The sequence below is a fragment of the Tetrao urogallus genome (genome assembly GCF_951394365.1).
Source record: "Tetrao urogallus genome assembly, chromosome: 32".
Classification (NCBI taxonomy): Eukaryota; Metazoa; Chordata; class Aves; order Galliformes; family Phasianidae; genus Tetrao; species Tetrao urogallus.
The window spans coordinates 939,857-953,732 of record NC_136845.1 but is presented as its reverse complement, the minus strand read 5'-3'; the positions used below and the strand labels follow the sequence as shown (position 1 = coordinate 953,732).

The 13,876-nt window shown below is 46.9% G+C and overlaps 1 protein-coding gene across 1 annotated transcript in view; it reads right to left on the bottom strand.

Moving 5' to 3' along the window:
* Positions 1–990: 990 nt before the first annotated feature.
* LOC306956598 (olfactory receptor 14J1-like) overlaps positions 991–13,876 on the bottom strand; it is a gene marked incomplete at both ends in the record, with an annotated part of 171,431 nt that continues 158,545 nt past the window's right edge. Inside the window, one exon of the mRNA XM_079547873.1 lies at positions 991–1,191. Within this exon, the coding sequence (XP_079403999.1) occupies positions 991–1,191 (201 nt within the window). The remainder of the gene's footprint in view (positions 1,192–13,876) is intronic.

The window sequence follows — 13,876 nt, the reverse complement described above, 5'->3', positions numbered from 1 at the left end:
AACATCTTTATGAGAGGAAGAGAAAGAAAAGAGAGAGACAGAGTTGGGTCAGGAAAGAGAGAGAGGGACAGAGAAAGAAATCACAGGTCTGGGTTCCAGCTTTGATCCAGCCAACGGAGGTGGGGGGTGCTTGGCTTGTGAGCATGCTTGACCCATAACTTTGTAGCATGGAAGTCTCAAAACAGAACCTCAAGGATCTCTCTGGCATCCTTCTTTGGCTCCTTGGTTTACAGGTGGGCCACCCAGGGCTGTGAGTGAGTTGGCAATAAACAAGTCCATCAAAAAGAAGTTTGCAGTCAGAAATTCCTATAGCACAGTGAAAACATTTTGGACAGAACAAGGCTGTGTCATTTTTCATAGGATTCCTTCCTCCCCCAACTCTGTAGCCTTCATCCTGTTGACATGGCAATGCTCTTCCAAGCCTTTGAGACAACTCCAGGCACACCACAGGCAAAGTGTTTTTTGTTGGTCTGCTACATAATGCAGGACCTGAGGGCTGACACAAGTGCAAGGAGAATGGAGAACAGCGTGGTGGTGCAAAGAGAGCAGCGCTGAAAAGACCACGTCCTGCTGCTGCCCATGGCTGTGGCTCCAGGGAAGCAGCAGCACAACTCAAAGGCAGCAGAGAGGGAGCACCCAGTGGGCGGTGAGGGGCAGCCCCACAGACACCAGGGCTGCTGCTCCGTGTGGCACTGGGCTCTTGGTTCCTGCACCGCTCCTCTGAGATACAGCTGATAGTCTAATTTTTTTCTTATTGTTTTTATTTTTTTAATCTTCTCAAGCAGTCTACTGCTTGAAGAACAATAAAGCTTTCAGAAGTAAGAAAAAAAATGTGGATGGAAAATACCAATCAGTAGTATTATGTAAGTGGAGTAAAAACTATTGTAAGTATTAAAAATAAATGAGGAAAAAATATATGAAGTATTACATGATGCCATTCCTAGCTTTTCTTGAGTTTGTGGTACTCATGTGAAGATAATGAAGATAAAATTAATGCTGAAGAAAAAAATATGTAAAGAGTTTCCTGAGGGTATCTTTGAGCTCCCGATTCCTCATGCTGTAGATGAGGGGGTTCAGTGCTGGAGGCACCACTGAGTACAGAAATGGCACCACCAGGTCCAGGGATGGGGAGGAGAAGGAGGGTGGCTTCAAATAGGCAACCATGCCTGTGCTGAGAAACAGGGAGAGCACAGCCAGGTGTGGGAGGCACGTGGAGAAGGCTTTGTGTCGTCCCTGCTCAGAGGGCATCCTCAGCACGGCCCTGAAGATCTGCACATAGGACACAACAATGAAAACGAGACAAGCCAAAAAAATACAGGCACTAGATATGATAAGTCCAACTTCTCTGAGGTAAGAACCAGAGCAGGAGAGCTTGAGGATCTTGGGGATTTCACAAAAGAACTGATCCACAGCATTGCCATGGCAGAGAGGCAGTGAAAATGTACTGGCAGTGTGCAGTACAGCATGGAGAACTCCACTGGCTCAGGCAGCTGCTGCCATGGTGGCACAAGCTCTGCTGTCCATTAAGGTCTCGTAGTGCAGGGGCTTGCAGATGGCAACGTAGCGGTCATAGGACATGATGGTGAGAATGCAATACTCTGCTGAAAACAGAGATGCAAACAGAAAGGTCTGTGCAGCACATCCTGTGTAGGAGATGTGCCTGGTGTCCCAGAGGGCATTGGCCATGGCTTTGGGGAGAGTGGTGGAGATGCAGCCCAGGTCGAGGAGGGCGAGGTTGAGGAGGAAGAAGTACATGGGGGTGTGCAGGCGGTGGTGGCAGGCTACGGCTGTGCTGATGAGGCCGTTGCCCAGGAGGGCAGCCAGGTAGATGCCCAGCAAGAGCCAGAAGTGCAGGAGCTGCAGCTGCCGCGTGTCTGCCAACGCCAGGAGGAGGAACTCGCTGATGGAGCTGCTGTTGGGCAATCTGGTACTTCTGTGCACCAGGACCTGTTCAAGGAGGAAAAAAGTCAAAGACAAGTCTTTCTATGTGGGGAGTGTTTCTTCAGCTCGTTTTAGAATGTATCAGATATAATAACTTCTAGTGCAGAAGTGCCGATCAGCATCCGAACTGTAATGCCAAAAATTGTACTCCAAAACTAGAAGTTCTAGGGATCACGTTTTTCCTACAAATTCTCATCCTGCTCACCATGCCTAAGGAGTGCTTGCTGAAGTCTGAACAGCTGTAAGACCTGAGATGCAAAGGGATTCACTGCTGCTTAGTGCAGGGTAAGGGGAACTGACTGACTTTATTTCTACTTGCTCTGAGCTTGACTACTTTGCAGACACAAAACAATTGCACTCCCATAAAATTCTGAAGTCAGATCCAGCTCAGAATACAGGAGTCCATTGCCCATCACTCAGTATTCACCCTTTCTCAAGGTACTTCAGCAATCCCTCATCACCACACATCCTGCAATCGAAACCTAACGTTCATTTCACCAGCCCCACAGCATTTCCTTGCATATTGCATCTCTGCTTCTTTCACTGACTTTGACTTCCAGGTTATGGGAAAGATTTGCATTCTGAAGGTCAGCTCACAGCTCTGAAGGACACCTCAGGGAGATGTGTCCTCATGATGGCATCTCATTAAGGAAAAGCCAGCTCCTTCCCGGCCTCACAGACTGCGTTGCCCACAGCCCCAGGCAGTTGCTCTCAGCCCCTGTGCACTGCAGAGGGGGATGGACACGTGCCTGGGGAGATGCTGCCCTGCCTGCACAGGAGGTGGTTCGTGCTTTGGACCCCATGGTCACGAGGGCAGATCTGTTTCTAGGTCGGAGCTTGCTCAGAGGAAGGTCTTTTATCCACTGAAGGGAGTAATTCCCTGATCATATCCCTGTGGTCTGCAGATTTTCATCCTGGGGGCTGTTTTCCTCTCATTTCCCTGACTGCGTATACAGACACCAGCCCAAACACACTGCATTCCTATCTGCTGTCCAGAACCCACCCTGTTTGCAGGGCACTACCTAAGTGCATGTTCATTTTTTCAAGTGGAAAAGGAAACCTAAGAGAACTCCCAGGGTTTATTGAGTTACCCATATTGAGAGACTTACCGTGTCCGTGGCTGAAAGCAATGCTCCTGCAGTGAGGTCGCAGCCTGCTCACACCCCACACAGCCTGTAATCCCTCTCTCCTTTCTCTTCCATCTTCATGTCACGTGCAGAACGTGCCCCTAGTACTGATGCACAGCACAGGGGAGCTGCTCTTACTCAGAGCTGTCACCCTGCAGCACTGCCCACTTGTATGAGCTCCCTGTGTCCCAGGAGCCCGGCTCAGCTCAGAAGCAGAGGACGTCATTTTTCTTTTTTTTCCCCACTGATCACTCTTGAGAAAACCCTGGGTCTCCACAGCCAACAGCTCCTGAAAGGCAGCAGTGTCATGATGGTACGTCTAAATCTGCTGAATTCAGCACCAAATGTCCAGTGGACATTGAATAATTGCAGACATATGGTTAGTCCTACCAGAGAGTGTTTACTGTAACAAAAGGGCACACAGACAAGGACAGGGAGGGGTGGACTTCCCCTGTGCAGGGCAGTGATCCAGATGAGGCAGTGCAAGCATCTCAGCCCTGGATGGAAATCCTATGGCTGAAATGGGATTCTGCTCCCCATGGACCCACAGGAGTTTCAGGGCTTCCTCTGGTTCAGTTCAGGAGTGCACAAGGAGTTGCCTGCATGTGAGCTCCTGCTCTGACTCCTTGGTCCTTCAGCAGGGAGTCAGTTGCTCACACACAGACCCTGGGTGATGACCTGGGGTGCTCCTGGATGTGTGCTATTGCTTGTGAAGCGTGTGGGATATCCCTGAGAGAGACACCTCCTTCCTGAGCATCAGCTGAGGGCCAGAGAGGGCACAGAGCTATTCTTGGCCATTCTAAATGACAACAGTATTGTATTTATGGCACTCAGGTGTGCCTGTTTTACCTGTCTGCATGGAGCAAGCAGAGTTATGCAGCTAACTAAATGGCTGAGCTCATGAAAGAGGAGGCACATCTTTCTCTGTCCTCCATCTGCTGCATATTCTGCAGCTCAAGAGCTAACTACAGAGCTGACACACATCTTTATTCTTCAACTGATGAAAACTCAGTTTTCTTTGGGCCTACATGTGAGTGGCATCAGAAGCAGCCGAATGCCATGCCAGTTCCCTGGGCTGTCCACAACAATCACATGCAGCTGCAAATGCCACACAAGGCCTTCAGGAAATCCATTCCCTAGGAGTGTCTGTGCTGCTTGGACAACTCCAAGCCTCACTATGCGTCTAATGATGGTGTGCCACCTTCTGAACAAAAATAACATAGATGCACTAAATCCAATTATTCATTCTGGATAGGTTGTTGCCTTATGTGTTTTCACACTAATGAGAACACCAACACATGCTGAGCTAGAAATGTTGGTGGAGTTGTAGGCCTGAGCTCTTGTTTGGACCACAGGGACACGGTGAAATGACTTGCACAACTGGACTGTAGCACAAAGGGTATACAAAGACTTTATGATGGATGGGTGAGGAGCCAAGGAAGGGCGACTGTGCTCTGTGAGAGTGACCAATGCCCAGCGTCCACCGCTGCTCTGCCCTGCTGCGTATTTGATGTCCCTCATCCTCCAGGTGTCTCCAGCTCTCCTAAATCAATCACCATGGTTCAGGGCATGTTTTTTAGCAAGCCATCTGGACACATGCTCTTCCCACTGCTCTCCAGATTTCCCCATCCCTAGCTCACTCTTCACTCAGATTCCTCCCAACTGTCTGCCTGATTTGTGACCTTTAGAAAGATTACTATATGTCACGGAGTTGACCAGATCCATCGATGTCCGTGACAGGGGCAACAGGCCTCTGCCCTCCCCCCCCACCCCAGTCCCACAAAAAATGGGAAGGAAGGAAGGAAGGAAAAGAGCAGCGGCAGCAATCTATCATGGAAAACTTATTTTACTATAATATCGGAATACAAGATAACACAACATATACAATTTAATTGAAATTGAGATTAATAAATCAGACAAGATGAGAGAGAGAGTTCCCGGGACAGAGTCAAACCTGAACAGCTTGGAACGGCCAGGAAAGCACCTCCAGCACCCACTGCAAGGCAGCAAGAGAGCGACCCCCCACCCGGAAGGGCCAGATCCCGTGACTGCTGTGATGCACAGGGATAGGAACCTGGGATTGGGGCAGTGACACTTTAATGCCCCGTACACTACATGATGTTTTGATGTGGAATGCTGAAACCCAAAAACAAAAAAACACAGAACCATGACAGGTGGCCAGAACAAAAACTCCAGAATCTTGAGGAAAGCAAAACCCCAGGTCCTAGGGTCTCTTTCAGGGAACCTGAACGGCTATCCAAGCCATTAGAAAACTGATGTCTTCGCCCCTCCCATGTGAGCGGGGAGGGGGCGCTGAAGGGTGGATGCATGAGAAAGCTCACAACAAAGGGAAACAAGATCCTCGATTTAACACCTTCTGCCAAAGGCCTCACCACTCTTGCCAGTTATCCCTGTGAGTCACGATCCATTGGCTGACAAGCCAGGAAAACACTCTTACCTCCCTGGCCAGACTGTGTTGATTGACTCAGCTAGCCTAAGGCCAGTTTCCCCTAACCTTAATGGAGTCCCTTAACAAATATGCTTGGAAGGCTAAAGACACCCCGAAAAAGGAATATGAAATCAACACTTACTGGATTGTTCCCTCATTTTTTAACCATATTAACAAAGTCCAACAAGGGCAAGTCGGTGTCTTGTTTTATTTTAACAGAAGATCCCCGTGGGACCTTGACAGAACACAAAAAGGCTAATAGCTGATTTTAACTATTTGTGTTTTGTGACAGAAATACTGAAGATTTGATCATGCTAGAATACTGAATGTATCTCTTGATTGCACTTTTTGGTTGCAGTAGTGTTATGTTCTGTGTTGTTGTGGGTGTGGGTGGTGATTGGTATCAGTCCCTGGATCTGTTAAACTTCACAACTGGGTTCAGGTTTTTTACAGGTCATCCTGGCTTACTGGTACTCCCTGCACAGTAATACCATTTCTTCTGACTGCTTCTTTCACCCCTTTTTACCAAACTGATTATGATTTGCATGTAACTCCTCCACAATGTTTCCAAATTCCTAACAAACTGGGAAATGAATCAAGGGACCCATCTGATATCTGTTAGATGTGGTCACAAAAGAAATCTATCAGAAAGCCCTTTGCACTGATGCTTTTCAGTGTCACACCAGTCCAGGAGTTCCATCCAAAACATGGTTGTTGGAAAGTGCCTAAGTTTTAATAAGAGATGTGTATGTTTCTGGGATTGCCCCTCTTTGATGGTTTGTACTGTGGGGGTATCCTGCACACACCATCCTGGGAAAAGTTCTGTGGACTGTAACAATACTTGAACTTGCCTCTCAGCATTTGAATTGCTTTGGAAATGCTCTAGTGGAAAGTTCTCAAGACACTAAATCATCTTAGAAAACATTACATGGCAAGTCCACATATTGTCAAATTCGTCTAGATACGCTTTTAGTGAATTAACTGAAGTGTAATACTGTATGGCTATTCATAAACACCACAACCTCTACTGAAGAATTCCCATCTGGATCCTGGCTTACACTGGGAGTTCCTGGGTGGGGAAAGCAGCTGACACAAATATTTGTAAAACAAACTCTGTTTTTTTTACTTATTTATTTATTATTATTTGTTTGTTATTATTATTTGTTATTATTATTTGTTGTTAAATGTATGGTCATTGTCAAATGTACTCTTTTCACTTTCCACCTTTTATTCATCTTGTAACATTCGTGTCACCACTCCTGAGGTATCACTGAGTGTTGTCTGTGGCAAATTGAATGATTCTAATTGTTGTCTAAGATTGATGACAATGGTGAAGTTGTTAAATTGCCCAGGGTATACAGAAAATAGCCCATGTTCCTGTCCAAACCTGGAAAGGCCCAGACTTTGATTTCTTTTCCTGGCTTCCAGATGGCCCATGGGTCAAACGTATCCTATTTTCTCTACTGTATGTTGTTGCAACTCTTGTGTTTGTACCTTGTATGATTCCATGTTTTATTCAACTTATACAACGTGTTGTATCCTCCATGTACTTTGTAACCACTTCAACTGATGATGGACAAGTCCAACAGATCAGGGCAACATCTGTAACCAAGCCCAAGAAATCTTTCATAGTAATTGTGTAACGATTATCTCACCCTTTTCCCCCTCCTCTTTCCCTCCTGCTTCTTTGCTTATTTTCTCCCTTTTCTTTTCCTCACCACCGTGGAAGGTCACTTATGCTTCATTTCAAGCAATCTTTGAGCCACGGGGTGGTGTGAGAGTCCTTCTTTGTTTTTTGGTTCAAAGCTTGCTTCCTGAGGTATTGCTTGTGATAAGACTCTGAGTGATTTGTTAAGGAGGCAAGTGATGGGTGCTAACCATGTGACAATCGACATCGCTTTGGGAACATTTGAAAGCCCCTTCCTCCAGAGCTGCTTGCTCTGTAGAAGAGCGGATGAGAGTGCTCAAGTGTTCACTGAAGATCTGGCCTGTGACTAAACAGCTCCAGCTAGGTATAGGAAAATTGGGGAATGATACCATTGTGTTCTGTGAGAAACAGGATGCAGACGGGCATCCCTGCTCCCTCTTATCTGCTGGCAAGGCCCAGAAGATGAGAACAAAGGACTTTCTGCTAAGATCCCAGAGCCAGAAGCTGCCACTCCAAAGACAGCTGACTTGACCACTTTGAAAGCATTGAAAAGGGGCCATCATCACCATGGTCGTCGTTGTTGTTGTCAATAGAACAACTCTGCCCGATGACCCACCACTACTGAAGATCAAAGACTGAACTACGAACCACGCTGGATCCATGGTGGTGACTATGTCCCTCTTGCTGCCTATAAAGACTCCTTGCTTCTTTTCTTTCTTTTCTATCACCCTCCTTCCCTTCCCCATTACCCTCATTCATAATAGTGTCCATCCTCCCCTTCCCCATTTCCCTGATTAAGATTTGTAACAAACTGCTCGGACCAACATTTGAACCATTGCTTCTTAATCTCACGCTGGGTATATAGATAATAAAAGAACCTCCTCTCCCTCCTATAAATTGGAGTGGGCCTCAAGCTCTCATAGACCCCAAATACCCCATAGACCCCGCAACCCCCCATGCCCTATAGACCCCCATGCACCCCCACAGACCTCATAGTCCCCATGTATCCCATAACGCCATAGGCTCCAAAGACTGCAAAGAAAGACCCCATAGACCCAAAGACCCCATAACCCCCTAGACCCCCCAGACTCCATAGACCCCATAACCCCACACACCACAGACCCCCCCATAACCCCCCAGACTCTCCCATAACCATGCCCCACAGGCCCTATAGACCCCATAATACTGAAACCCAAAAACAAAGAAAACATAGAACCATGACACATGCCTCCCCATATTTGTACTTTTTCCATCGCCCTTCCCCCCAGAGAGGTTTCATCCTCTTGGCTTGTTGTGGCACGTGTCACAGTTATGAATAACCTGTGCAGTAGTGTCCATAGCTAATTCCACCCCTTGGTCTCCAGCCCATTTGTATGTTGCATCTCTTCCTTGATGGTGTGAGGTCTCATGGGCCCATCAAGCCTGAAATAATTCACCCTTGTTTTCTGCCAGTCCAGGTCTATTTGAGCCACCTCAATCCTGGCAGCTCGGTCTACCTGATGGTTGTTTTGCTGTTCTTCAGTAGCCCGACTCTTGGGCACATGAGCATCCACATGATGCACCTTTACAGCCATATCCTTTATTTGGGCAGCAATGTCTTTCCACAGTTCAGCAGCCCAAATAGGTTTACCCCTTCTTTGCCAGTTATTTTGCTCCCACTGCTGTAACCACCCCCATAAGGCATTCACTACCATCCATGAGTCAGTGTAGAGATAGAGCACTGGCCACCTCTCCCATTCAGCAACATCTAAGGCCAGCTGGACAGCCTTTATCTCTGCAAATTGGCTTGTTTCTCCTTTCCCTTCAGTGGCCTTGCAACTTGTGGCTCCACACAGCAGATTTCCATCTGCAATGCTTCCCCACAATACGACATGATCCATCTGTGAACAGGGCATATTTCTTTTCATTTTCTGGTAGTTCACTGTATGGTGGGGCCTCTTTGTTGGAAATATCCAAATAATTTTCTAGGACAGTATCTCTGATGAAGCCGATTTTATTCACAATTGCAGTGGAGGGCCTCCTGCAAGCAAGAGAGCACCCAGAAAAACAGAATTACATCTTTTATTCTGTATTCCCCAATGCTGATCTCTTTCTCCCCTAGTTCCTCATTAGCTGAGTGCTTTAGGTTCACAATCTTCTCGACACTTCACTAAACATGCAGACACTGGACAAACATGAATCTTTGCAGCCTAAACATAGATCTGTAATTAATTAATTAACTTATTCCACACTTGATACTTCTTTTGCAGATATCTTCTTGTCTTCCCTTCCACAAAGACAAGCTTGGGAGAAGAACAGAGGGGAGTATCTTGGTGCCTGCTCATCACATCTCAAACTTCTCACGGAATCAGACAGTTCAGCCTTGTGTAGAGGCCCTGGCTTCTTTGATGTTTGTTAAATCTGTTTTTCTTTTGTAGGGAGCTTCTTATCCTAATAGAACAACTCTACAATATGTTTTCTAATCCCTAATACTATACACACATTGTTTGGAAAATTTAACAACTATTACAGTTTCGCAAGAAAGAATTAACATATAAAACATAATTCAGTAACAATGTTTCTAAAACATGCTGCTCACATATACAGTATTTTACTTCTTATATCAACTATTTCTAAGGATGTTACAGAATATGAATACATTGTGTTCTACTTCTTCAAACCAATTGCTCTTTTTAATATCAAATGCAGAAACAACAGTAGAGGAAGAGTAAATCCAGAGTAAAGAGTGTGCAAACCTGCTAGAAAGTGTGAGTAAAACCCAGAGAAAACTGTGAGTAAACCTACAGTAAAGTGTGAATAAACTCAGAGTAAAGTGTGAGAAACATCTGGAGTCAAGTGTGCGTAGGCCCAGAAGAGAGAGCGTACACAGCTGGAGTAGGGTGTCAGTAAAACCTGGAGAAAAGTGTGAGTAAAACCAGAGTCAAGTGTGAGTAATGTTGAGGAAAAGTTTGAGTAAATCTTGAGTAAAGTGTGAGTACAACGCACTCAAAAAAAAAAAAAGTGTGAGTAAACTCGGAGTAAAGTGCAAGTAAACTTGGAGTAAAGAGTGAGGTAAGCCCAAGTCAAGTGTGAGAAAACCCAGACTAAAGTGTTAGTAAACATGGAGTAAAGTGTGAGTAAAAGCCAGTGTAAGGTGTGAGTCCACCCAGAGTAGAGGAAAAGTAAACCCATAGTAAAGAGTGTGCAAACCTGGGGAAAATTGTGTATAAAACCCGGAGAATACTCTGAATAAATCAGGATTAAATGTGAGTAAACTCAGAATAAAGTGTGAGAAAAACCCGGAGTAAAGTGTGGGTAGGCCTGGAACAGAGGGTGTACACACCCAGAGTAGGGTGTCAGTAAAACCCAGAGAAAAGTGTGAGTAAACCCAGAGTCAAGTGTGGGTAAATTTAAGGAAAAGTTTGAGTAACTCTTGAGTAAAGTGTGAGTCAGAGATACTTGAGTAAAGTGTGAGTAAGCCTGGAGTAAAGTGCGATTAAACTTGGAATAAAGAGAGGTAACTCCAATGTCATGGTTTTGTGTTTTTTGGTTTTCAGCATTCCACATCATAACATCAAGCAGTGCACTGGGAGTTAAAGTGTTCATGCTGCAATTCCAGGTACCTGTCCCTATACATTACTGAAGTCATGGGATCTGGCCCTTTGGATGGGGCGCTCTCTTGCTGCCTTGCAGTGGGTGCTGGAGGTGCTTTCCTAGCCCTTCCAAGCTTTTCAGGTTTGACTCACTCAGGAACTCTCTCTCTCTCCTATCTTACTTGGTTTATTAGTCTCAATTTCAATTAGATTATATGATACTGTGTTATCTTGCATTCCAATATCATAGTAAAATAAGTTTTCCTCCATAGATCATTGCTGCTGTTTTTGCTTTTTTCCTTCCTTGAGCCCAGCTCCCATCTACGTATCTCTTTTCCTTCACCCTTCCCATTTTGTGGGGCTTGGAGGGGGGCCAGGGGCCTACTGCCTGCTGTCACGGGCATAGACTGATCTAGATAACTCTGTGACAGAACCTCACCATCATCTTCCAAAGCACCTGCCAGTTTCCAGGTAGACACAACTAAGTCATGTCCCTCCTGCTATTGAGTTGTGAACTCACACAGACGAGCCATCACAATTCCTCACACAAACCTCCTTCTTCCTCTATGGGCCCTACCAGGTGCTCAGGCAGAGAGGATCCCACAGGCAACACGTCAACCTGGCACTTTCTGTCAGCCTCTCAGGCACACTGCAGATGTGATCCTGTATGCACAGATCCCAGCCAGAAGGCAAGGGCTGACCAACAGCTGCTTCAGGCAGAAGGCAGCACACCATGCCTTTCTGGGGCTGGCCTGTCAATTCCACACACAGAAGTGATCTCACAGCCACCTTCACAGCCTCGTGCCACCTGCAAGCCCAGGAGGTCCTGAAGTAGAGCTGAGCTCATGGCAGCATTCCTACCCACCTCCTCCTGATGGCCTCAAGCTGATCAGTCACATCACCTCCTGTACATACATCACCTCACATTCATCACTGCATTACACGCATTTGCTCAAAGACTCCACGATTCCTGCTCTGCCCTGGACAGCCAAGTACCCAAAGTATAGGGTTAGGGAAGGGGTTGAAGGTGAGGAGGGCAGAGCACAGGAGCAGGCTCTGTGGGTGTTGGGTGTTCAGGACAGGAATTAAGGGTTAGAATTCATTTTATGTGGCAGAGATTAAGCAAAGGTTCAGTGAGAGGGCTTGGTGTTCTGCTAAGGTTTTCAGGACACTATTAGCGTATGGACAAGCATTATGGATTAGTGTTTTGACGTGGGCTACAGTTTGGGCAAGCATTAAATACAATCTTTGAATGTTATCAACAAAGCTTGGTTTTAGCATGAGTAGGAGAGTAAGTGTGGGAACCTGTGCAGTCCATTCCTTGGGAATGTTCTTGGCAGCAACTTTCAAAAAGGCCCTGAGCCTTCAGGCACCGCCATGAGGAGATCTCCATTAGCGACAGACTTGCTGTGGTGGAAACAATCTGTGTGACAGAAGTGCCCACTGCGTGTCCTTGCCTGTGTTTGCAGCCACACAGCAGCACTGTCACCAAGCCACAGGAGCTCCAAGGCTGAGGGGCAATAGGGTTGAGTTTCAGCTCAACACACCACCACCACACCACTGAATTCTGTCTCTGAGTGCAACACTGAGCCTTTTCTTGAAAAGTTTCTGTCTCACCTCTGCTGGCTGTTCCATTCCTGAGATGGAAGTGGCACCTTACTCAGGAAGGAGAAGGACACAAACTTCTGCAGGAGGAACTGCCTGCAAATTCATGCTCCAGAATGTCTCCTGAGAGTCCTGGGAAACCTTTCCTGTACTCTCATGCATACGTCAGCTATCCTAGGGCATCCTGAAGGCAGTGCCCACCTACCTCTGTGAGGCAAATGGAAAGAAATTTTCAGGGAAAGGTTTAAACCTCTGAGATGAGAACCCATATCCAAGAACTTTTCCTATGCAAAGTCTCATAGAGACTGAGGAAGAGGGGATCTCACAACCAACTTGCAAACCAGGTGCTGCTGCTGGCCTGTCAGAGGCACTGGCAGATGTGAGCCTGCAAGCACAGACCCCAGCCAGGAGCCAAGGGATGGCCAGTCAGCTATTGCAGGCTGAAGTCACCACACAGTTGGATTAACAGCCATATTCTTCCTGCTGGATTGTGGGTTTCTGAGAACAACTGACCCTAACAGCTCCAGAAATGTCTCCCAGGAAGGAAGACAGACAAAGTCATTGCATGCCCTTTGTTTTGTTAAGATTCACTGAGAGCTTGGTTCCTTATGTACACTATGTCTGGGCTACACTGCATATGTACAAACAGAGCAGTAATTGATGTGGATAATAGCATTTAAGTGGAAAATATTAGAATACATAAGATACAGAAAAAAATATTCAAAAAATTACACAAAAAATAAATACACAAACCGAAAGAAGTCTGGGTCTGTTCAGCCTTGAGAAAAGAAGACTGAGAGGGAATCTGATCCAGGTCTATAAATATCTGAGGTGTGGGGGGCAGAATGGCGAGGACAGACTCTTTTCAGATTTGAGTGGAGACAGGACAAGGGGAAATGGCCGGAAACTGCAGCACAGGAAGTTCTGCACCACTATGCGAAGGAACTTCTGTACAGTGAGGTGACGGAGCACTGGAACAGGCTGCCCAGGGAGGTGGGGGAGTCTCCTTCCCTGGAGGTGTTCAAGACCTGCCTGGATGCCGACCTGTGCGACCTGGTGTAGGGAACCTGCTTTGGAAGGGGGTTGGACTCGATGATCTCTGGAGGTCCCTTTCCACCCTTGCCCTCTTCTCCTGCCCCACTCCCAGCGCTGCTCTTCACACCAGCCCACCCGCACTTGAACTCCTCGCGGCTCAACGGGAGCCTGACGTGCAGGCCACGGCTGCCCGCAGCTGCAGCTGGCCTTCCCAGGCCAAGCAGGAACAGTCAGTGCTACACAAGGCTGAAAAAGCCACCAGGCAAGCTGCAGAGACAAGCTCAAGGGGCTGAGTGCAGGGACACCTTTCTTCCTCGCGCGCTGCTTCCTCTCCTTTTGTTTCTCTCAGTCCTCACAGAGCAAGCTGATGCTCACACTCTTCGCTAGCAGTTACGCTTGGGCTGAAAGGCCACCACTTGGCAAGACCAACATGGAAACGCGGGAAAAGCAGCTCCATCTCCAGGGAGGGACGTGAAGCCGGCCGCTTCATCGCCCTGCC